The 23,633-nt window shown below is 42.9% G+C and overlaps 4 protein-coding genes across 5 annotated transcripts; 3 read left to right on the top strand and 1 right to left on the bottom strand.

The window, feature by feature from the left end:
* The first annotated feature begins 1,893 nt into the window (after positions 1-1,893).
* LOC104454678 (thioredoxin-like protein Clot) lies at positions 1,894-3,863 on the top strand. The gene is made up of 2 exons (XM_010069593.3): positions 1,894-2,120; positions 3,420-3,863. The coding sequence occupies exons 1-2, from the start codon at positions 1,976-1,978 to the stop codon at positions 3,671-3,673; spliced, it is 399 nt and encodes a 132-aa protein (XP_010067895.2). The 5' UTR covers positions 1,894-1,975; the 3' UTR covers positions 3,674-3,863.
* A 1,217-nt stretch (positions 3,864-5,080) lies between these two features.
* LOC104454677 (60S ribosomal protein L6) lies at positions 5,081-6,750 on the top strand. Its single transcript, XM_010069592.2, has 4 exons — positions 5,081-5,389; positions 5,772-5,878; positions 6,062-6,243; positions 6,359-6,750. The coding sequence occupies exons 1-4, from the start codon at positions 5,148-5,150 to the stop codon at positions 6,512-6,514; spliced, it is 687 nt and encodes a 228-aa protein (XP_010067894.2). The 5' UTR covers positions 5,081-5,147; the 3' UTR covers positions 6,515-6,750.
* Positions 6,751-7,907: 1,157 nt separating this feature from the next.
* LOC104454675 (chaperone protein dnaJ GFA2, mitochondrial) lies at positions 7,908-15,929 on the top strand. Of its 2 annotated transcripts, none has more exons than XM_039318015.1 (19): positions 7,908-8,282; positions 8,402-8,483; positions 8,591-8,665; positions 9,028-9,113; positions 9,306-9,389; positions 9,521-9,559; positions 10,576-10,671; positions 11,288-11,332; positions 11,428-11,515; positions 11,662-11,726; positions 11,810-11,884; positions 12,641-12,713; positions 14,211-14,302; positions 14,422-14,493; positions 14,736-14,792; positions 14,893-14,941; positions 15,314-15,380; positions 15,494-15,576; positions 15,677-15,929. In XM_039318015.1, the coding sequence occupies exons 1-19, from the start codon at positions 8,196-8,198 to the stop codon at positions 15,679-15,681; spliced, it is 1,320 nt and encodes a 439-aa protein (XP_039173949.1). In that variant the 5' UTR covers positions 7,908-8,195; the 3' UTR covers positions 15,682-15,929. The 2 variants fall into 2 exon arrangements, with proteins under 2 accessions (XP_039173949.1, XP_010067892.1); XM_010069590.3 differs by having other exon boundaries at positions 7,909-8,282; positions 15,494-15,590.
* Positions 15,930-17,594: 1,665 nt separating this feature from the next.
* LOC104454674 (ras-related protein RABA4c) lies at positions 17,595-19,564 on the bottom strand. The gene is made up of 2 exons (XM_010069589.3): positions 19,027-19,564; positions 17,595-18,207 (listed from the first exon to the last, which is right to left on the bottom strand). Exons 1-2 carry the CDS (start codon positions 19,251-19,253, stop codon positions 17,760-17,762), a joined length of 675 nt encoding a protein of 224 aa, XP_010067891.1. The 5' UTR covers positions 19,254-19,564; the 3' UTR covers positions 17,595-17,759.
* Between the last annotated feature and the right edge of the window lie 4,069 nt (positions 19,565-23,633).

The following is a 23,633-nucleotide window of genomic DNA, read 5'->3' as shown; positions in this document are numbered from 1 at the left end:
TTGTCTTAGACAATTCATTTATTCTAACACGTTCATGTAATTTAACTGACCAAGTCAGACGCTCTTGCTTGACAGTTCACGGTTGAAAATACCAAGTAGGGCTTGTGTTTCTTGCAGCTCCTATAGCCCCCACTGACAGCATGTTAACTCTGGCAGGCCTGACCTTTTTTTTATGACATCTTTATTGCTTCGGTCGCATTTCTCTTTCCTTCTCTCAGACTTGCTCATCTTGCAGGAATCTGTTAATCTTCGGTCGCATTTCTCTTTAATCTTCAAAAAAAATTTCAATATTAACAGATAAAGGGATAGTCTTGAATGGATGTGAAAAGTACTTCTTTGTTGGTTTGGGATGTCTCTTATATAATGATTTTGACGGTACCAGTTCACTCATCTGTTTGTTTAGCTTCAGAACATCACCGTAATCAATGGGTGCATGCATCTATTTCTTTTGTATGTATATGTATGTTTTTTAGTAGTTGGTATCCAACTTCCTCCATGAAGCTTAAATAGGACGCCCTCAAGTAAGGCTTGGTTGCTGGCGATTTACACTCTTGACCACGTAACTGATTTTTAAATACAAGAGGCTGTGCTAGTATACTAATTCTTCTACGATTTTCTCGCGCTCTGCACATCCGTTGGTCAACTAAAATACCCACTTCACTTTGAATAAAATAGATGGAACAGGGTAGTCTGCAAGCAACACAACTAGCGTTGTGCCAATATATTAATTCTTCTTCGATTTCTTACGCACTGCAAATCTGATATTCGACTATGGTACCCATTTCACTCTGAATAATGTAGATAGAAGAGAGTAGTCGCAGGCAAACCCAAGTAGCAATTTGTTGGGTGATGGGTTCTTGCGGTAAAAATAGAATGGAGCGTAAGTCAGACTTGCAGCTATTTACACTTCAGGCACCAGTATTACCATGTTCATGTCCTTTGCACCGGGCTGCAATCTGATCTTCATCCTGTTTCCTCATGATCTAGCTAGGAGCTTGCGACGTCGTCCCAAAGAAAGGATTCTCAAATAACATTAAATGACTTACAAATACGATGTGGAGTTCTACTTAAGTTGCAATTTGGGTACAATCTGACTGCTGTGATTCCGATTTCCAGACAGATTGGAAGACGAACAATATCAAGAAAACAGTTGGTGCTGGGAACACGGGTCGGAGCTGCATCTGCAGGGCTTGTCATCGGGGAGAGCTTGGTGGGAAAGAAGGAGAGTAGAGTACGACGGAAGATTGTTGTGGTCAGCTACAACCGGGAGAGAGATGAGTTGACGGGGAAGTACGACATGACGATCGGGGCGGCGGCCTTGGATTTACTATTGACTTTGGATGGGAGCGGCGGGACTTTGTCGGAGGAGGGATGGTCATTCACCCTCTTTGAGGAGGAGGAGGGCGTGAAGCAACCGAAAATGGCTCGAAATGAAGGCATTGGGGGAATGCACGACCTCTATTTGTTTTGATGGGTAAGTGAGGAAGATTGCGTTTGGACTCTCTTATATCAATTCACACTGAGGAAGGGTGTTATTTATAAGGGAGAGACGAAGCACCGAAGCTTGCAGAGCACGACCTCTGACTGGAGCTTGCAGAGCACGGCTAAGAATGCCCCCCCGCGCATTTCTTATTCAAGCCGTTATGCCTTTTGCCAGTTATTTTACTCCAACCATTTCTTCTTCTTCTTCTTCTTCTTCTTCTTCATTTTAAAACACAGGCGTGACTGGATACCTGGGAGATTGTTGGGCCGTAACATTGCTTGACGGACCCAAGGAAAGGCCCATGAGCAGACCACGTAAGTATATTGGGAAAACCCGTCTAAAAAGGGTCCCTTTGTCCTAGTTTTTATCCTCACCTTCCCCTTTATATTCCCTCCTCTCCCCATACCGAACTGCGAAACCCTCTCTCGCCCTCTCTCTCTCTCCCGCCCTCTCTCTCTCTCCAGCAGAAGAAGAAGAAAAGAGAAGGAGAAGATGCCGTTGAAGTTGGTGGATGCGACGGTGTCGAGCTTCGACGCGGTGTTCGATAAGTTCAGATCGGAAGCCCCCAACCACAATGCCAACCTCATCCTCTTCTTGGCTGACAAGGACCCTTCCACCTCTCTCAGCTGGTGCCCTGGTTTGTCCCTCCCTCCCTCCCTCCCTCTCTCCCTCTCTCTCGTCCTTATCAATTGTCGCGTCTCTGATTCTCATGCTACTTCTCTCTGCCTCTGCCTCTGCCTCTGCCTCTGCCTCTGCCTCATGTTAATTATAATTTTACGCTTACGATCACGACCCATCTGAGATTCCTCTTCTTAAAAGGAGCGCTTTTATTTATTGAGAGATGCCATTTTCTTTTGGGGGGAGGGCAATAACCTATTCCCGCAATTGCTGATGTAGTTGCCACAGGCGATATCGGTCGGATGGTATCCTCGTTGCTTGGGTAATATTGTTCATGGATTCTGTTACCTACCCCTAGCACCACCTTACCTTGGGTTCTTGTGTGTTTAAAGTCCACGGCGAGATTCAGATTTCAAAAGCTGGAAAAGCTTTTGCGTTGCTGCTTGTCATTGGGATATTGCGTCGCCTTTTTGAAAGAAAAGAAAAAGGATTCTGGATTCTTGCACCTCTGGTCAAGATAAATAGCCTCCTTATCCCCGCGTCTGCGCCGGCATTTGCATCATAGCCCATTTCTTGATACTTCAACCCTGCTTCACTAGTGTCCTACAGATCCAGGATCAAACCTCATCCTTAATTCTCAGTTGTCCACCTGCTATGCTGTGTCGTTGAGCCTGCTGGCCGGGGGCAGCCGTGTAGCTGATGTAGTTACTTTGTCATTAAGGAATTCATCAAAAGGTCCCAGTTCCGATGTCTTAAAAGTAGGCATTTCACCTATCTAATAACTGGTCAGTCGAGCGTAGCAGAAATTTCGGGATAAGTCCGCTGCCATTTTGGCACGTTTAAAAAGAGGCTAACAGTTTGTCGTGACTCGTGAAGGAGCACTACTTTGTGAATTTTCTATGGTATTATCCAGTATTTTCAAAACCATCTTCAACTCCACTCAGATGTTCGGAGAAACTAACCGCTACTTCTGAAGTGCAAAGCAGCAGTTTAGATGCCCGATCCCCAGTTTTTTACTGGACTCTTTTTGTGTCGAAAGATTATGCTTTGATGAGCGTTGTGGATTGAGCGAACTCATTCTGCGGCATCCTTTTCGGGGTTCATAGTCAGTCTCCTTTAGTTCTATAGGATGCCTGTCCCTGGCATCGAATGAGCCAAACGTTGGTGTTAAACAATCGGGGATATAACCTACCAAAATGTTAAACAAAAGGGATTGGGATAATTTTTTGAATGGACTGGACTAACGAAGTTAGACGGTCCACATCTTTTGTGGTATTTGTGGCATCTTGTCATTCTCACTCCTTTTGTGCCTCATCAGATTGTGTGAGAGCTGAACCTGTGATCTACAAAAAACTGGAAGCATCATCGGATAACATAGCGCTTCTGCAAGCTTATGTTGGAGACCGACCTACTTGGAGGAATCCCCAGCACCCGTGGAGGGTAGACCCCAGATTCAAGCTTACTGGAGTTCCGACGCTGATGCTGTGGGAGGATGATGCGGTCAAAGGCCGACTTGAAGATCACGAAGCCCACATTGAGCGCAAAATAGATGGCCTCGTTGCCGGGAAATGAGCTGTCGTGCTTTTACATTTACTGAATAGGGTTCTGACTTTTCAAAAATCAGTTCCATTTAATAAACGGTGCTTGATGTTGCATCACTGAGTTATTATTAAGTTGTCTCTAGTATGATTCTCCTTGATGGGGTTAACCCACAGGTCTACCTAAAGTAGCTGAATGAATTGCACCAAATCTGCCCCCTGCATTTCCTCTGTTGCTATTGAGCATGCACGTAATCCTTCCCAAACTTATGTGTGGATTTACACGAGCATTTGCCGTCCCCAAAGCTTGGGGGATCAGAATTCATCCTTCCTGGATCTCCCGTTCCTATCGTTCCCTTGCTAATCGATTTTCTCAGACCTTTCTGTCTATGGGGTATCTGATCAGTGCTGCAAATTACTAGGTGCGACCAAGCCGATATGTGGTATCTAGGCTGGTATAGATTGAGAATGTGGGTATGTGCTAACTGATGGATCCGTGTTTGGCGTAGCTTTGCCAATCGACTTCCGGCCCACAAAAGTTTTCCGCTTAAAATTCATGTGTTTGCTAAAATGGTTTTGATAGCCTATTTGTGGCCTTCAATCTAGCGTTGGCATTCTGGCTTCCTCGACATGGTGAAAGGGTAAGTTTATGATTTTTTTTTTCCTATTTTCCATCTTATCCCCAATTCACTGATTATATTCCAATTTTTTTAGACCTTGCCAATTTTTTTTATTTTTTTATAATCAACTCCGATGACTTTCAATAAATGCTCATTCAAGCCTCTCCGTTTAGATTTCATCAATGGGCTGGGCAGGCCGCAGTGTAAGATCCATTCCATAGGCCCACCATGATTAAATTAAATTAAATTAAATTAAATAATCATTTACATTTCTATGCTAAAATCCACTGAGTCTAGGCGGGACCTAAAAGTCCATGCCTCAGGCCCATATTAATTGGATAATTTTGTGATCTTCAATATAAAATTGATCAGGCCCGAACGGTCCAGATTTATGACTTGGGCCTATTTATGTCGCATTTTTTTTTATCAAGATAAAAGAGTATATGGAAATTCTAAAATGAATTACTTGGAATTTTTTTTGCTTTTTTGGTCGAAGAATTACTTGGATTTTTTTTTTTTTGGTCGGTGAAGAATTACATGGAATTGACAAATAGCTAATTGTTACCGCTGAGATGTATTTTTATTTTGTTTTGTAAATTTTGACATCCTAGGATTTTAAACCAGCGGCGTAGATCGAAGTTAAACGGTTTAAGGTTCCAGATTTCTTTCGGGGTTAGTGGTTTAAGAGGTAAAGCTCAAGAGCAGAAACATGAACGGCTGAGATTAAGATGAACAGAATCCAACGGTGGAGAAGCCGGTAGAGCCACAGAACGGTGCTAGGGTTTTGAGTTTTGCCTGGCCATACTTAAGCGAAGCAAACCCTTCCTCATAGCGGTGCTGCAGCCTCAGCGAGCGAGAGCAAGAGCGAGAGAGAGAGAGAGATCAGAAATGGCGCCGAAGCAGAGCAGGAATCCGGAGCTGATCCGAGGGGTCGGCAAGTTCTCGAGGTCGAAGATGTACCACAAGAGGGGCCTGTGGGCCATCAAGGCCAAGAACGGCGGCGTCTTCCCCCGCCACGATCCCGTCGCCAAGCCATCCCCCGCCGCCGCCAAACCCTCCAAGTTCTACCCTGCTGACGACGTCAAGAAGCCTCTCCTCAACAAGCGCAACCCTAGGCCTACCAAGCTCAGGTTCGCACATGACTTTTGACCGTCCGCCTCTTTCCTTTCATCTTATCGAGTATGCTTGAGGATTTTGTTTGTTGCGAGTATGTCTGGCTGAGAGGAGGGATGTTTCTAGATAGATTTTTTTGCGAGCAAAACTGACTTTACCGCGACCCTTGCGGATTGCCATAAATAGGCACCCTGCTTACAGCTAAGCTGCTGCTGATATAGTGGGTGAAGTTCAATCTCGTTTCCTTTTTCCGGGTTGTCCTCTTCGACGACATTGGCATCGGTGTTCGGTTATTGTCCCATTGGGACTCTGGCCTGGTTCTTGATTGAGCGATGACTTAAGTGCTGGTCGGGTGCTTTTGCCTGCTGTTTAAGCATTTCATTTTGTTCCTATTTGTAGGGCAAGCATCGCCCCCGGAACTGTACTAATTATACTCGCCGGGAGATTCAAGGGAAAGAGAGTTGTGTTTCTGAAGCAGCTCTCCTCCGGATTGCTCTTGATTACTGGTTAGCCCCTTATATCCTCCCCTGCTTTCGTGCTTTATGTATCCTTGTCCTACCTTGCGGTCCATCTTTCTTCTTGTCTTTACTGTTTTTGTCACTGATGTATTGGGTGTCCCGCAATCAGTGCTGTGCTTATTAGCTCTATCACCTTGCTTGTATGCTTCCTGAACGCATTTTATATTGCAGGGCCATTCAAGGTCAATGGTGTGCCCCTAAGACGGGTGAATCAGTCTTATGTCATCGCGACCTCCACAAAGGTCGATGTGTCTGGAGTTAATTTTGAGAAGTTTGATGACAAATACTTTGCTAAGAAGGTTGAGAAGAAGAAAAGCAAAGGGGAAGGCGAGTTCTTCGAGGCAGAGAAAGAGGTTACTTTTCTTCTCCACTCAAGATATCTTTTTCCCTTGTATTTTAGATGTTGTGGCTCTCCTGCACTCCCCGATATTTGTGTAGGTTCTTACCTATTCTGATTCTGATATTTAGGAGAAGAATGTCCTTCCACAAGAGAAGAAAGATGATCAGAAATCTGTGGATGCGGCATTGATAAAATCAATTGAAGCCGTGCCGGATTTGAAGACATACTTAGCTGCCAGGTTCTCCTTGAAGGCAGGCATGAAGCCGCACGAGCTGGTCTTCTAGACAGCGTGAACTGTTTTTGGTTTTCCAACTTTCTATATATTTCTCTCCAAATTTTGAGTTGGCTTGGAAGACAAGACTGCTTTAAGATTATTGATTTTAGTAGGAATCTCAATGTTTGTTATGTAGTCGAATTTGGTTGGATGGATTTCTGTTTTCCATCTTTCCCTCCATTTGAGTCACGAGTTCACGATTCCAAGTAAATCCCATATGCCGAAATTGATTCTTTTCCCCCCAAATGTGGAAAATTCAATGGGCTATGCTGTGCTCATTTTCATGTCTTAGGTGCGGGGTTTTGATTAAAACCCAGCACTTCATATTTGGATTTGGGGACCTGAGTGCGGTGTCCATTCTCCGAAGGTGTTTGCTTGTTTTAGCATTTGAGGACTTGTGAATATATGTGGTCACTTTGACTAGATGGGGTAAATCAGGAGTTGTATGGGTTGCTGAGATAGGAAGGTGCCTATCCTTGGTTGTTGTGACGTAGAGGGTGACTGAACTCGGGAGGGGAGCTTCTTTTCTCTACTGCTACGCAATCGATCACCAAACATGTTCCACTTTGTTTCTTTCTATATGTGGAAATCGCCAGGTAGCGGAGATCATTCCTTCATCGAGGAATGATTTACGTATACATTATTTTGCATTCAGGAGATGGGCCAATGTTTCCCAGTAAGATGGCTTATTCTATCTCACCAGGCTTGCCACGGCAGTAATTGGGTGTATATAGGGCATTGTTTTGACGACCGTGCGAGACACGTATTGGTCAACTTTCATCGGAAAGATTACCGTGTGTCAATTTCGTTGTTTTGGCAACCGAAGTAAAGTAAGAGTTGCTGACCTCACTGTGTTCCGGTTTTAATTTTATGGTCGGTTAGCATCATTCGATGATATACTTCTCCTTTTAAGAATGAAAGAGGGGAGAAAGGAGGTTCATGAGGTTTTCTTTCCCCTTTCTTCACTAATTTTGAAATTTCGAAAGAATGTAACTTGAGATGTTCTTGAATCTTGCCCTCATTGGAATGAAAGCGAGAACGCACGAATTGTGCAGATTGAAAAACGTCCAAGGGTAACAAAAACGTGTCGTGCGAAATTGGTGGAACGACTTCTCTTGATGGACAATTACAGCTCAGTTCGTCAGCGTAATGATCAACAATATGGGTCGGCCAATTCGGTGTGTGCAAGTAAAAAGGATTTAATTGGATAAAATTGAGATCATCGTAGGGACTGGAATAGATAAAATTGCGGAAATTACGAGAGAAAAAAAGTGAAGGTTTTCCCTGAGCAGAAAGGGGGGGGCGGCTTCATGAAAATTCCCACGCCACGAACCAGAAAACGTCGACCCGGAGAAGCGCCTCCGGTCATTTCTCTCTCTCATATATATATATATATATATACACACAAGGGGTCAATCGTCGTCCCTCTCTGCGTCGTCTCCTGTCTCTGTCTCTCTGTGTCTGCGAGGTGCGGTTGAGACGGGAGGACTAGAACGTTCCAATCCCCGGCGGGGTTTGATTAGGGTTTTGGCCAGGGGTTTTAGGAGAGGCATCATCATCATCATCATCATCATCAACCCCCACTCCCTCCCTCCCTCCCTCCCTCCCACAGTGTTGGGTCTCTTCCTCGCGAGCGTTTCCAGCTTCCTCGGGGGAACACCAGCCACGCCGCCGCCGCCGCCGCCGCCCAAATGGTTCGCTCCAATGGCGCCAGGCTCCTCCATTTGTTCGCTCGCCGCTCCCTCTCCTCCAGCCTCTTCAGCGACTCCACCCCCTCGGTACGCTCTCTCTGTCTCTCTCTCTCTTTCCCCCACGCTCCCCCCTCATTTCGCCTATTCCTTAACGTTGCGAACTCAAGTGTGCGTACGCACGCTCGTCTGCCCTTGCCCCCTTGCAGATAATCAATTCGGTGCTCCGAGGCGATCCCAGGAGATTCGGTACTGGATCTTGGGCGGCTCCTAGGATTTCCCCTGCAAATGGTGCCTTCTCTCTTCCCCACAGCTTCGCTTCTCCCCCTCCCCGCTATTTTAGTCGCTCCTTCGTTTCCGTTGGTCGTCATTCCCTCGGGCCTTCTTTGGTGACGCAGGCAATTTGAGGAGTTCTTTTCTCTTGCGTGCCTCCAATTCCAATTGGGGTTCTACGAGATCAATTCATGGCACCGGTAACTCATCTTCTTTTCCGAGTCTTTCCCTCATTCCCCTTGCTATCTTATTACTCGTGAATTGTTTCGACACTATGAAACTAAAGATCTCTATTGACAAGACTCTTTATGATTATCTCGTTGAGCCATATGTTTAGCTGGCGCATTCCTGTTTGACCTCCAACCCCCCTTCCCTACAGATGGGACTCATTTTTCAGTTGCCAATTTTTTCTTGAAAAATTGATATTAACGTCATCATTATTTCCTTCTTGAGCTTCTTTGCATCATAGTGTCTCCATCCCATGTGCTTGCTTCTGTCTCCGCTCTCTATCTTGTGTTAATATCGTTTTTTTTTTTCTTTTTTCTTTTTTCTGTTGAACCAGCAATTAGGTATGCCCCGGATTATTATGAAATACTTGGCGTAAATAAGGATGCGGGTCCTTCTGAAATCAAGAAAGCATACTATGGGGTATGTTCATGTCCTTGATTTGCTGTCTACTTCCTCATTTCAATTTCTTCACCTCTTTGGTCTTTCTGGGGATATGGTTTCGGTTTCTTTGTTCGGATGTAGCTTTTTTTTGCATGGATTCTTCTTTTGATATCATCTCCCTTTTTCTCCACTTTCCAAATAAGTAGTTTAATCCTGTTTACTGTTCGGCAGCTAGCAAAAAAACTCCATCCAGATACTAATAAAAGTGACCCCGAGGCTGAAAAGAAATTTCAGGAAGTTTCAAAAGCTTACGAGGTAAGTCTTTTAATATTTATTGACTGGCCATTTCAAAAGCTTATGAGGTAAGTCTTTAATATTTATTGACTGGCCGACAATGGAGTGCATCCATTCTCGTGAAAGAAATGATAAATTTATTTTGTTTGCAGGTTTTAAAAGATGAAGAGAAGCGACAGATCTATGACCAGGTGCTAGAAATTGGACTGCTTTTAAGTTTGCACACATGATAATATCTTGTTCACCCCCTTGTGTTAGAGAGTTGGAACCCAAGTATTGACTTGTGGTGATTAGTCTCAATCTCTCCCGTTATCATGTCTGTTGTTACAAAATAGTATCTGATTTAGATTTAAGCCGAAATTTGTAGCACACTGAGTTTGAGTAATGAAAGGTGCTTCCATCATCCTTCCTTTCTGATAGTCGGAATAGTGTGATAGCCATGTCTGAAAAATATCGCAGTGGATTTTTTACGCTTATCTAAGGATGGTAGAAATTGTTCTAAGTGTTATTGTCATTCACTACCATAGACGTGACTAACATCCCAGAGTGATAGATTTTGGCCTCCTTTAGTTCATTTTCATGCTTGCTCATGGGCCTTCTGAAGAAAAAAGTCACTTTACCTCCTGCTTAGTAAAAAATGCTTTGTGTTGAAAAATCTGGAGGTTTGGTATCTATTAGGTGTCTTGCTTATCTTGGATCCTTTGACCTTCTATCATGGAGTACTCTTTTAGTCAGATTGAATTGAAACTGTCTCTGAAATGATTTGCTTCTTCAGTTCTTAGTGTAGCTTGTTGCTTCTCCTTTTACAATTTTAGCTCTATATTTGTGAAAATCTTCATGAGCAAAGAATTTTCGTCTTACAGAAGGTCTTCTGTGACCGTAAGTTTGAACATCTGTGTTCTTGATACATGCTAGATTGCATGCGTGAGTCCTAACCACCTGCCTTAGAAATGAAAGAAAATTGTTTATTCTCATGGTTGCCTCCTGCTGATTTTTTATTCTATCCTGTTTATTGGAGTTTCAAGGAAAAGATTCCAATAATTATTGTAAAAATCATACTGTTATGAGCTTATTCTTGTTTAATTGATTGTTGCATGTGTATGGCTTATCTTTGACTTTATTTTCTAGTTATGCTCTCTTCCATATCTCCTTTGTGGCATCTGTTATACGGAATGAGTATGCATGATGGTGTGCTATAAATTTTCAGGTTGGCCATGAAGCTTTTGAACAGCAAGGGAACCCTGACTTTGATTCTGGATTTCGCGGATTTAATAATCCATTCGATGATATTTTCAATGGAGATGTAATAATCTTCTTCTAGTTGGCTGCATTTACTTGTTGTATTTCTTGTAAAATTTCACAAGAGCTGATAGAGATGTCTTGCTTATTTTTTGAGGGCTGAGCTGCTATTGTTCTATCCAGCTTTTCTTGTTTGGATACTGCTGAATTCAAATTTTTCAGTCAACAAATTGACAGCATCTTAGTGGAAGTGTTGGAGGTTATTATGAATGCAAGTTAATTGCAAGTACAAAGATGAATTGCATAAATGATGTACTTGGGGGACTCGGCCTAGAATATTTACTTGGATGAGGCATGTTTAAGAAGCTTGCACCTGGCTATCGCTCACTTTTTCCTTGAGGGCATCCAGTTACTTTATGAATCTTTATTGTGTAGAACGACTTTATTTTGGTTAGGTGATTCTTGGTTAGTGTTGTCCTTGTCTTGTAAATTGATTATAATATTTCCAGTTGCTCAACTTTTTTATTTTCTGAGATCTGGTGCTGATCTTGACTGTTGAATTCTTTCTGCTGTGTAGACATTTTGCTTAATTTTTAACATTTACTTTTCAAGATTTTATTCTTTCCTGAAATTTAATGAATTCTTTTGCACATCTTGGGCGATTACTGGATGGAGAGCAGATATTCAATATATTTAGGCAAAGATTTGGTGGCCAGGATGTGAAGGTAAGTTAAGTTTTATCTGTCTGGTGCTCATCATATGTGTTCGTGTGTGTGAGTTTTAACTTTGCATATAACTATGATTCCATGTTTGCCCATAGGTTTCTGTTGAGCTGTCTTTCATGGAAGCGGTCCAGGGATGCACTAAAACAATTACATTTCAAGCCCCTTTAACTTGTCAAACCTGTGGTACATGTTTCCTCTTAATTTATTTGATGTCCTTATCCGCTAGCTTAGGGTTTTTTTTTTTTTTTTTTTTTTTTTTTTTTTGGGCTCCAATAGAAATATTGTTTACAAATTACTATTCCCTTCTTTTACCTTCTGTGTTTTGGCAGGTGGAACTGGTGTACCGCCTGGGACAAAACCAGAAAATTGTAGACGCTGTGGAGGTGCTGGGGAGGTGCTTTCTGATGACAATATGATTGGCTATTTGGATAGAGAAATTTTTTTATGTGGCTGAAGTATTCTTTTGCTTAATTGCAGACATACATGCAAAGAGGCATGTTTAGTATCCGTCAAACTTGTAGTCAATGCGGAGGATCTGGAAAAACTGTCTCGGTATGTGAATCGTCCTTATTCATGCACACATATTAAAGCTTTTCGGAGATAGCCAAACTGCTGCTTTGCACTACTAGGATTTGCTTGATAGTATGTTTGAATCAGTTGATTAATTGTATGTTTTCAGTATCTTGCTGCACTGGTTTTATTGTTGAGTCTGAACTCTAGAGTTATCTTTGGTTGTTTGACGTCTTTGTCTTTTATTGATGAGTGAAATTCTCCTAACTGATTAGAGAGGAAAGCTGCAGAATAGCTGTAAATGATGATTTCTTATGTATAGTGTCTAAACTCCAGAGGAACATATCTTTGGTTGCTCAACGTCTCTCTTTTCTTCAGAAGTAAGACAATTTTAATTGGTTATGGAGGAAAGATCTAGAATGGTGAGAAAAGACAGGCGTCTCATGTATGTGCGCGTGCATGCGTGCACACCCCCAAAAAAGGTGGAAACTGGGTATGTCAGAGTGACAACATGAGGTTTATTGCTTACATGGAATTGCAATATAATTTACTTGTTCATTTTGTGGATATGTTAGATAAATTGATAAACGGATGTTGCATTACCTTGGCGTATGGTCATGACTATATGGTTGTCCTTTTTCTGTCAAAGATGATGTGTTAGAACTTTTTTCTAACTTGCAAGTATAATTTCTAAATTGATTGCATTGATATCCTCTTTTTGTCTTTAAATTAATTTCTACATATCTTTACTAGCTTATTTTGCTTCTTAATTTGAATATTTGTGTTTTCTTGTATCAGAGCTTTTGCAAGACATGCAAGGGTCAAAGGATTGTAATGGGATCAAAATCAGTCAAATTGGATATCATGCCAGGTACTTTTACTGGATAAACTTAATTTGCTGGGAGCATGGTTTTTATGCTTCCCTTGTCAGATATGTCAGTGTTCAAATCCAGACCAGTCACAAACCGTTCAGGTTGGGGGTTGGCAGTTGAACCAGTGGTGATGTTTTCATGTTTACATGAGCACCAGGCGCACATCTGACCCTAGGGTCTAAGGTTCTAGTCCCTTTGGTAGCAGCTTTGTAATTTATATGTCAGTGTTCTAATGGGTCAGACAATCTAAGAAATCCCAATTTCAGCCCATCTGGAGTCAAGGCTAGAGATATGGTCTCATCTAAACCAATGTGCACAGTAGAAAAGCAAATCAATACCCAAGAGGTGAAGGCCCTAAAGTAGGGTTGGTCCTGTTTGGAAAGGTGGACCAGGTCACTCGTGCAGTGGTTGATATAGTAGTCATACCCAGGTTCTGGGTTTTTACCATAGCTGGTTTAGCTAATAACAGGACCGGACTACCAGCTGTTTCTCAGTTCAATCTGTCCAACTGGCCATCCAATCCAGGTTTAGGAACTACTGCCTAACCAATGCCCTGGAGGCTAAGATCAAAATCGGGTTGATTTAGTTTGAAGACATGGACTGCTTCACCATGCCGGGGTTGATTCGGTGGTCAATCCTCAGTTGGCCTGTGTTCTGACCATCACTAGTTTAGCCAAATACCGACCAGACTATCAGCTGGTTGTCAGTTCAACCAATTAATCTGACTACCCAGTCCAGGTTCAATGTCTGGGACAAAATATAAGCTTCTTTGCCTATATCTGTTGGATAGTCTTTTCTTCCCACAAATAGCCTCTTCTAAATCTTCTCGTAACAGGGACATATCATATCTTGGGTTTTTAAGCTGAATCAGAAGTAAGTAGATTTTTTTGTCAGGTGCCAGTGAGCGCTGATGAATTATAACAGTGTGTTGTGTGTGGGAACTCTTAATGACTAGAAAAGTGTTTTTGTTATTTTCTTTATCATTTTTTGTTGCAGTCGTCAGAATTGTAAACTGGGCATGGATAGAAAATGATGATTACGTGGAGAGTTGAATTCAGGAGTTTGTTTTAAGATGCTTTATTTTTCTCTCCCATCATTGACTTGTCACGATGGGTACCCTTCCTTCTGGGGAGTTGCTGGACTTGGGTATTACTGGGTAATCCCTAAATAAGCTTTTTATCAGTAATTATTGTCACTAGTTGACACTGTGCAACATAAACTCCTTTGGTTGAGCATGGTATGTTGCATGAAGTGAGATTATGTTGGCTTCTACTTGTGGGTGCAAACTTTTTAAATATCTGGAGGATGGATGCAGTGGATATCGTTTGAACGGGTTGTATTTTCTCTTCTGTTGCACATTTGTATAGATTGATAAGTTGAGGAGGTGGAGAGAGCAGATCCTTTTGCTGTCATTTATGTGATACCCATTAATGTACCTGTTAACTATACTGCTGATCTAGATGGTTGGCTCATGACAACACCTCGCTTTTTTTTAGGGGTAGATGACAATGATACCATGAAAGTGAATAGAAGTGGTGGTGCGGATCCCGATGGAAACCAACCTGGAGATCTTTACGTGACCATTAAGGTACTGGCAGTACACCTTAATTGCGTATTGTCTTCTGCTACTTTTGAAACGCCATCTGCTGGTCTAGACCATCTGGTTCCTGGAGATACGTAATTACCTTGAAATTGCACTCCTTGCAGGTCCGTGAAGATCCTGTTTTCCGACGAGAAGGTGCTGACATCCATGTCGATGCTGTTTTGGGAGTCACACAGGTGCAACTGCTCTACTATATTAACAGCATTTTGGACATTATAGTAATGGAAACTTTGAACCGTGTGAAATTATGGTAAAGCAATAACTTACTCTCCTGTCTTTGTCTGACTCATGATTTCAGAAGCTGGCTGTAATTAGAAAACCATAATTATGAGATCCTTTTTCTTCTACCTAAAGGTGTATCTTTGCATGTGCTGTTGATGCTTATTCATGCTAACGGGTGACTACTGGTTCTCTGCAGGCAATTTTGGGAGGAACCATCCAAGTTCCTACTCTGACAGGAGATGTGGTCCTCAAGGTCGGTCAGAATTTCAGTGGAACTTGGCTGACAGGTGTTGGCTTTATTGTTGTGCTGTTCCATTATCATGGCTGAACCAATGTTTGAATTTGACTTGCAGGTCCGTCCTGGTACTCAACCTGGTCAGAAGGTTGTTTTGAAGAAAAAAGGTAGAAATTTTCTTGATTTCCAATAAGCAAGTATTTTTCTAGTGGATAGGTTTGCATTTATATGTATGGTTTTGTAATTGCTACTTTTGTTGGAGCTTTACAGTTTAATTTTCATTTGAGAAAATATGCAGAAACTGTAATTTACTTGTAGCGCCAATGAATTCACTACCTTTGCGACATCTGTAAATTCTTTTCACATCATTTCTGCTTTCTGCTACACTTGCAAATGAGCAGATAATTATTTTAGTATACCAAAAGAGAAACCTCCATGTGTCAGGCTGGGGTACTATATGCAAACAGTGATTCTGTTCATTAATCCTATGTAGAACTTTACGTGCTCATGATAATCTTATCTTTGTGCATTTTTGACAGGGATTAAAACTCGAGGCTCTTTTTCTTTCGGTGACCAGTTTGTGCATTTCAATGTCAGCATTCCGACGTACGTTCTCTGTGTTTTGCTTGTGATTTGATGAGTCATCTAGTAGTACCCCTGGAAGTTTTGGATAGGGGGAGATAGGAGTAAGGTAACACGCATTATGCAACTTGTTGCAGGAATTTAAGCCAGAGACAAAGGGAGTTAATTGAAGAGTTCGCAAAGGAAGAACAAGGTGAATATGACAAACGTACAGCAGCTGGTGCGTCTGGCTAGGTGAAATGTCTACTTTCTTCCCTATCACTTGAGACTACATTGGAATGGAGATTGAAAAGGAGTTGTTGGTCTCTGCAATTTTGTAGGATGAAGTATTTCTGCTATTGATTACATTGACATCAAATGTATTTTGCTCAAAGTAATTGACACCTAATAGTTGAGGCAGAATTTCCCTCCGCATCGAAGGTAATGTTACTGTAAATATATAAACCGATCATAGTATTTGATAAACTAGGTAGTAGGAACATGTAAGTTCATTGAATGACTAAAATTCCTTGGGTGTACCACTGAGATTATATGGATTTATGCCTATGCACATTCTGATACATTTGGGTGGACCATAAACTCCATTTTGTTTCAATGGATGAGATCACTTGGAAAAGCTGTTGGCTGGCCGAGCTGGGCAAGCAACGCATTCTTAGATTCAAATGGTCGCAAGGTGCCATGGAGTTAACGTCTATCTTAGTCTCAGAGAACTTGTGAAACGGGCAAAGATCATGGAAAGAAAATGACACTGGTTTGTGGCATTTCGCCTAAGCCATACTTAAAGTTTGAGGAAGACATTAGAAAAAGGTTTTATCATTCAAAATGCAGCATAATAAAGGGTCTCTTTGGGCTTTCCCTCCTTTTCTGTGGATTTTTTCAGATTAATGATTAATTATGGTATCCGGGAAGCCAGTCATGACACATTATAGGAATGATGGTATACCGCAAGGCAGTAGTACTTGTCTCGGCCTGGCTGGAGCTGTACGGCTATGCTTGGAGAACACCCGCTCCAGTTTGGTGTTATTTCAGATCTCTCATATTAAATTTGAACATCACCCAATTCGAAGCTAAATGTGCATCAATTTAAACGCACCTACTGATTGCTCGAGAAAGAAATTTCAATTTGTGAAACTGGCCAGCTTTTTCCTGGGGGATCTTATTTTCAAATTGTCAATCTATGTCGAAGGAAAACTCCAGCGGTGACAGAGACACCCACATAAAGAAAACAAATGCACATTAATCTATGTAATCATCTAGGTCAAGGTCTACCTCCATATTTCAAGGCCGCCTCCTATTCCGTACGCTTGCCACCAGTTGGAACCGACAAGCTCATGACATCTTCATTGTCTCATCGATTCTCGGTCAATCCAGCATCCAATTCCTCAGACATTCTAATCTCTGCCTTTTCGTTTTGGCTAAGTACTACCTTATTTTATCTAGACACACGTACGAATCCGATAAATATGTTTTACTTCCCCTAAAGCAATTGCTTTGCATGGTTTACTCCCAATTAACGAATTCTCACGGCACTATAGGATTAGCGGTCCATTGCTTCACCCGGAAAGCATCAACCGATATGCCAGGGGGGGCTAGGAGAAACGGCTCCCCCAGCAACCAGGTGTTTCCTAAGTACTCTCTGATCATCGTTACACCCATTACTCAGGTGGTATAAATCTGCTTGCAAGACATCGTTTGAAGAACCAACAGAACCATGACCAACTCCATTAATAGGTAGTAGCATTTTTTAGAAAACGATCCATTCCATCAAATCTTTTACAAGGAAAATGAGAAGATGAATTCCGATACGAAATTAGAATTTGCATAGAGGAATCATTTGTTCCATTTTCATACGTAAGGTACATTTTCTGTTTCTCCTTCGTGGCTTCAGTTGCTCATTCGTAGGCAAGTAAAGCTGCCACATCTCAGAGCCTGGATTTGCTAGCTGCTTGAACCATCGATTTGGCACAGATAAAATACCTATAATTTTCACTTTGTCCTTCAATTGGAACAGATGCATGTGCTGGAATAAGAAATGGATGCAGGAGCCAAACGCTCGCATACTTCCTGGTGGAGTCTGTTAAAAGCCACAATCCAACATGCAATGCGGACGGGTGTAATGGCAGTAATCATCCTGCTGTTGGCCACAAGCTACAATTTCAATCTTTTGTCGTCAATATCTCAGCTAAGAATTAACCTCATCGAAACACGCCCATCCCAACGACCATCAAGAGGTCCACATAACAGGAAAAAGGAAAGAAAATTCTTTCTGCTTGCATAACACTAGCAAGAATGATATCAATTCTCAAATTTATGAGGAAATTTATATTCGTTATACAGGTATAAAGGATCTATGTGACAAAACAACACCAATCTTTAGGGGCATGAGGTCACGGGCCCATGCTCTTATGAAGACGAGCAACAACTGAAAGTCTTTCCTTGAGGCTCTGGCTCCTGTCCCGGAACAACTATCTTCGTACCCTGCAAAAGTGAGCTCCCTCCAGACTCGGCCTCATCATTTGCAACCAGGGCTTTCTTGCTGATAATTCGGTAAATCTCTGTCAAGACTGTGAGGAATGCAGTTTCAACATTCGTGGCCTCAAGGGCAGATGTCTCCATGAAGAAAAGGTTTTCCCTTTGTGCGAACTCTTTGGCATCCTCAGTGGGTACAGCGCGAAGAGTCCCCAGGTCAGATTTGTTGCCGACAAGCATAATAACAATATTTTTGTCTGCATGTCCTCGCAATTCCTCTAACCATCTCGCTATGTGATCAAAAGACTGACGTTTGGTGATGTCATAAACCAACATTGCTCCGACCGCACCTCTATAATATGCACTGGTGACAGCCCGGTACCTAAAGGAGTGGACAGACATATGAATATGGAAATAAAGAGCAGAAATTTGGAGGGGAAAATGAAAACGATACGTCAATGCTTAAACATACATCTTCCTCTTTTGACAGTCATATATGAAGATCAGTTACTCAACTGTGATTACACTCCATAATTTATGAAAGCTAGGACAATTAAATTGTCAACCTCCCAATGTACACTCACTAAGTATCAACGTAGCAGCCTACACGTGCCTCGGTTGCTTTCCACCAGCATCATTAGATGAGAAATCTCATCCAAATCTGTCGGTTCAAAGGAAATGCCACATTTATTTTGGAAATAGATCCTCCTCAACTGCTAGTGAGGTTATATTTTCCTGTGGGGTGAACAAAGATAAGGTCACTCAATTTTGCTTCACTGAATACTGGACTCCATGCTGTGTCATGACACTGCAGGAACTTGATCCGACAAGAACCCTCAGCTGCTTGATTCAATGACAGAAAACCATTTTCAGAACAAACTCACCTTGGACCTTCCCCCACTCAAACAAGACCAGACCAACTTAGTAGAAGCAATTTCATGCCATGCCCTATTGAGCATCGCTCGCGATGATCATCAGATCACAGTTCCATCCTTCCAGTCCAGTCAGAATTTCCTAAGTACATTCTAGTTGATTGGAACTTTCGGCACCAGAACGCTTTAATACCCTACTCTATTGCTAAAGCAAAGATGAATCAGGGGAATTCGACAATTGCAGAGAAAAATAAACGAATTCGGAGCTAAAGGGGCTCTCGTTTATGTTCACAGGGTGATCAGTTGGGTTGGGGGCGAGCTGGACGTACCTCTCTTGACCGGCGGTATCCCAAATCTGAGCTTTGATGGTCTTGTGATCGATCAAGAGCGTCTTGGTCTGGAACTCAACTCCGATAGTCGCTTTGGAGTCCAAGCTGAACTCGTTGCGGGCGAACCGAGCTAAAAGCTGGGACTTGCCGACGGCAGAGTCGCCGATCAAGACGATCTTGAAGACGTAATCGATGTTCTGATTGAAGTTGGCGTACAAATTCGACATGTTAGCGATGGGTACAAAGAGGAATAGGGAGACGGCGGGACGAATGGAAACCCTAACAACAACGACAAGTCAAGCCGTCCAAAACTGAATCGCAGCACAAAAAAACGAAGGAAGACGACGAGTGAGAAGCTTTATGTATGGCGGAGCAGAAGAAGGCTGCGGATCATTCGTTGAGAATGGGAGCCGAGAGTCGGACGAGTCTTTGCTTCGGACATGGCAGGCACAGAGAGAGAGAGAGAGAGAGAGTGGGAGGCAACGAAGGTCCCTCTCTCTGTGCGGGCTTTTTCTTTTTTAAACGCACTTCTCTTCTCTCTCTCTCTCGGTTTTGGTTTGACTTCTTCAATCGAGAGAAGACCCTGCTTTTTGCTTCCTTCCAGATTGAATCTCAACAACACTCTCAGAAGCTTGATCATACTTCATATGTACCAACGACAACAACTCGTTACTAATCCTCTGGATGTCCACCCTTCAGGATTCACAAAGCACATACTCAACACCAAGTCACATCTCTGAGCTTATTGTAGGATTTAGTATTCTTTGACCAAACGGTTCTCACAAAATATTAAGACTTGTTGACCAAGCAGACTTCTTGAAACGTGTTCATAGTATCGGGCCTTGTTCCTTATTGTTCTTCCTCCCTCATCCCAGTATGTTAACAGTTTGGTAGCCGCATGCAATCGTTTATTACTTATTCGATGTCCGGCGACAACCCCAAATGGTCTAGTCAAGTTTTTGCTGATCTTTTGCCTGTCCGCTTCTCCTTTGAATCGAGGCAAGTCAGGAAGATCAAATCCATTAACAGTGCAAGGCTTCTTCTTGTTCCTTAGAAAATGATGTGCAATAAAATGTCGGGGTTTCTTGCTTGATCTAACACCCCTTAAATTCAATTCTGCCATATATAATAGAAAATTGAGTACTTGCACTTATTGTATACAAAAGCTAATTGGCATGGCTTATACAATGCTAGATTATATATGGGCCCGTTTGGTTTGATTTTTAAGAAATGACATTGGGAAATTGCAAATACATTTAGGGTAAAAGGGTTTCTTGAAATGATTTAGTATTTGGCAAATTATAGTTTAAAATGCATTGAAAAGTGATTTTGGCGTAGATATCATTTGGTAAACCCTATATTTACAAAGGGCTTTTATTAATTTTTTTTTTAAAAAAATTAATATCAAGTCCGATAAAACTCTATCACCAACCATTGACCGACCACCCACCGGTGACCAAATCTGGCAGCCGTTGAGGCTACCTGAGGTCAGGCGAACCCAAATCTGGTTGCCAATGAGGTTGCCGTCGCTTTGTGGGTTCTAGTAAAGATGGTGATGCACGCATATGGGATGTAACACTAAGGAGATGTTAATATGTCTGAGTGGTCACACACTCTAGCTGTTTCGTGTGTAAAGTGGGGAGGAGACGGTGTAATAAATACTGGGTGTGCAACTTACTTAATTTTGGCAATTGTTGGTGAAACTGCCGTTTACTTAATGGTTTCAAATTTTTGTCATGAACTCTCTTTCCCAATACTTAATAGCTGTTCCACTAACAAATTAGTCACCAGAGAGGCACTTAACTCTAGATAAATAGTTAATCACTTTGTGATGTATTAATGTCCATATGCTAGTGCTGTGCTACATGAGCAACAAAAATATAACATGAAGAAGTTTTCTTGACTAAATCATACTTCTAACGGGCCTAAGATCAAGTGGTGACTTGAAAATTCTGCTTACAAGCAACTAAGTATCCTTGTATTTTGCCAAACTGCCGCTGCTTTTATGACTTGTTACCTGATGAAGTAATTGTTTTAAATTTCTTGCAGCTCCCAGGACTGTACAGTCAAAGTCTGGGAAACTTCCCAGGGGAAGCTGATAAGGGAATTGAAGGCAACGTCTTTTTAAAAGTTCATTATACATTTCACAGGGTCATTGCATGCCTGTTTTCTTCTTCTCCACAAAAGCTTTAGATTTATTTGTGCCTTTGGAGTAGCTGCATTCACTCGATCTCTTTGGTGCCAGGAGGCAGTTTGGCACCTAGTGACCTACCCATTACTAATTGATATCATGTCCTCGAACTTTTTCATTGTTTAGTTCTCAGGAGGTTTTGATGTTAAGAATGGAAATACCACTATTTTTTTATGTCACTTAGACATGATCTGCATATTTAGGTTGGAGTTTAGTTTTCATGGCTGGTGGGGTAATGTCTTTTCTTGGTTTCTACTGCCAAGTCCGCATTCTTAATCTAAGTTACTGCTAGATCCCTCTCTTCTTTTCTTCATGATCATCCTTATCTATGTAAAATGTTTGTTGTAGGGTCATGGACATTAGGTTAACTCCCTTGCTCTGAGCATCGAATATGTTCTTCGGACTGGAGCTTTCGATCACACTGGAAGACAGTATTCATCTGCTGAAGAAATGAAGCAAGTGCGTAACTGTTATTATGTCAAATCATCTTCATCATGAAGCAATGAATTACGCATTTATCTCTCTCTGCTCATTTATTTGCTTATACAACCTAGTATGCATAGGTTATTTCTCTCTGTGGATTATTTGCGTACAATTTGGTATGCATTAGTCAGTCCCTGTGTGTTTTTGGTCTCTGCATGTTCTCCCCCCTTGTGGTGATTCTCTCCCTTTGGGTCTATGCACATTTGTAGTTCTACTTTCTGGTAATGATTGTGTGACAGTCGTTGGCGGTCGTGCGACCATCGTGCAGCGATTGTGCGACGGTCGTACGGCAGTCGCGTGCGACGATCATGCGGCGATTGTGCCACAATTGTGCGGCGTTGTGCGACGATCGTGCAGCGATCGTGCGGCGGTCGTGCGGCGGTCGTGGCGATGGTGTGACGGTCGTGCCGCAGTCGTGTGGCGATCGTGCGACGATCGTGCGACGGTCGTGTGGCGACGGTGTGCGATCGTGTGCCGCGTTTGACAGTGCCGATCTCCAGTCGCTCTCGCCCTTGCGTTTGCGCCAGCAGCCCATGAGCGCCACCAGTCGTTTTGTGCCGATCGTGACGGCGACGGTCGTGCAGCGATCGTGCGACGGTCGTGCAGTAATCGTGTGACGATCGTGCGATGGTCGATCGTGTGACGATCGTGTGACAGTCACTCGCTGTCTCCGCCTAACGATCCAACGCTCTCGCCCTTGCTCGTTTGACGCCAGCAGCCCATGAGCGCCACCGCCAACGCTGTTGCAACCCATGAGCACCGCTGCCCTCCGCCTAAGCGTCCCTACCGTCGCCGCATGTCACCCCCGACACCCGACAGCCCGCCGACTTACGGCACTAAGTGCCAAACCCTTTGATGCTCAGCCTCCGCCCAACGCCACTTCGTCTCGCCTCTGCCTTCTGCAACTCGGCCCGCAGCAGCCCACTCGCCACCATCCTCCTTTCAGCAACCTAGTGTCCGACACTGCTGCTCACCCGTCGGCCCGCGATCTGCTACTTGCGCCTCACCGCGACTGCACCGCCGCCTCACCTCCACCTGCGGCACCCAACGACCAATGACCTGCTGCTCGCTCACCTTCGCTGTTGCCCGAACGCCTGCGCCACGTACCGTCGCCGGACCCTCCTCTACTGCAGGCTCCGCCGCTGCTCCAAGCTCGAGCCGCATGCTGCTGCTGCCCCGGCGACGCCTACAGCACTCATCATTGCTCTGCTCGCCATCCACCGACGCTCGCCGCGCCACCGCTTGCGACTTGCTCACCCATCCCGCTGCTGGTCCAGCCCGCACTTACGCCGTCAACGCCGCTGTCTTCTTGAGTCCCCTTAGGCAGTTTTTATTTTTATTTATTTATTTATTTAAAATTAGTTATTTGAATTAGAACATTGGATGTCAATATTCATTTCATGAATCTTGTAGGCATTATCCGCAGGATTTTGTCCAAAATTATTATAATTATTAAATAAATTAGGAAAACATTTCCCAATTTGTTGATATTCCGCAAAACAAATGGAAACGTCCTGAGAGAGGATCACCTTGTATTTCCTTGATTGGAAAGAAATCCTCCATCTTGCTTTTCCATGAAAAGCCTCCTCGGTGAAGGACCTCCTCGATGTTGATGAAGAGCCTTAAACACCTGACATGGGAAGAACCTCAAACACCTGAAATGGGAAGAGCCTCCTCGATGAAGGACCACTTAAGTCTACTATACACCTTCTCAAGGTCAATGGACCACTTAAGTCTACCATAAGCCTTCTGAAGGTCAATTTTGAAGATCATATACCCTTGTTCTCCCCAGAGTTTGCTAATCGAGTGAATTGCCTGAATTATCTTGATTATTACTTTGATTGTGTTTAAATAGTCCCAACTTGTTTACTCCATAAAATGGCCATCTTTGTAATCGGTATGATGCTCATTTCAATGAGTAAAGAACTCAATG

Source organism: Eucalyptus grandis, chromosome 7 (genome assembly GCF_016545825.1).
Source record: "Eucalyptus grandis isolate ANBG69807.140 chromosome 7, ASM1654582v1, whole genome shotgun sequence".
Lineage (NCBI taxonomy): Eukaryota > Viridiplantae > Streptophyta > Magnoliopsida > Myrtales > Myrtaceae > Eucalyptus > Eucalyptus grandis.
The sequence above is the reverse complement of the archived record's forward strand: the minus strand, read 5'-3'. Positions and strand labels throughout refer to the sequence as shown.

Bases quoted from the DNA above. Each gene is read 5' to 3' on its own strand.
- LOC104454678 (XM_010069593.3), top strand. From the start codon at position 1,976: ATGCCGTTGAAGTTGGTGGATGCGACGGTGTCGAGCTTCGACGCGGTG. The intron at 2,121-3,419 runs GTTTGTCCCTCC...GTGCCTCATCAG, and splicing joins CTCTCTCAGCTGGTGCCCTG to ATTGTGTGAGAGCTGAACCT.
- LOC104454677 (XM_010069592.2), top strand. From the start codon at position 5,148: ATGGCGCCGAAGCAGAGCAGGAATCCGGAGCTGATCCGAGGGGTCGGC. The intron at 5,390-5,771 runs GTTCGCACATGA...TCCTATTTGTAG, and splicing joins CCTAGGCCTACCAAGCTCAG to GGCAAGCATCGCCCCCGGAA. The intron at 5,879-6,061 runs GTTAGCCCCTTA...TTTATATTGCAG, and splicing joins CGGATTGCTCTTGATTACTG to GGCCATTCAAGGTCAATGGT.
- LOC104454675 (XM_010069590.3), top strand. From the start codon at position 8,196: ATGGTTCGCTCCAATGGCGCCAGGCTCCTCCATTTGTTCGCTCGCCGC. The intron at 9,560-10,575 runs GTGCTAGAAATT...ATAAATTTTCAG, and splicing joins AGCGACAGATCTATGACCAG to GTTGGCCATGAAGCTTTTGA. The intron at 14,793-14,892 runs GTCGGTCAGAAT...TTTGACTTGCAG, and splicing joins CAGGAGATGTGGTCCTCAAG to GTCCGTCCTGGTACTCAACC.
- LOC104454674 (XM_010069589.3), bottom strand. From the start codon at position 19,253: ATGTCGAATTTGTACGCCAACTTCAATCAGAACATCGATTACGTCTTC. The intron at 18,208-19,026 runs GTACGTCCAGCT...CCACTCCTTTAG, and splicing joins GATACCGCCGGTCAAGAGAG to GTACCGGGCTGTCACCAGTG.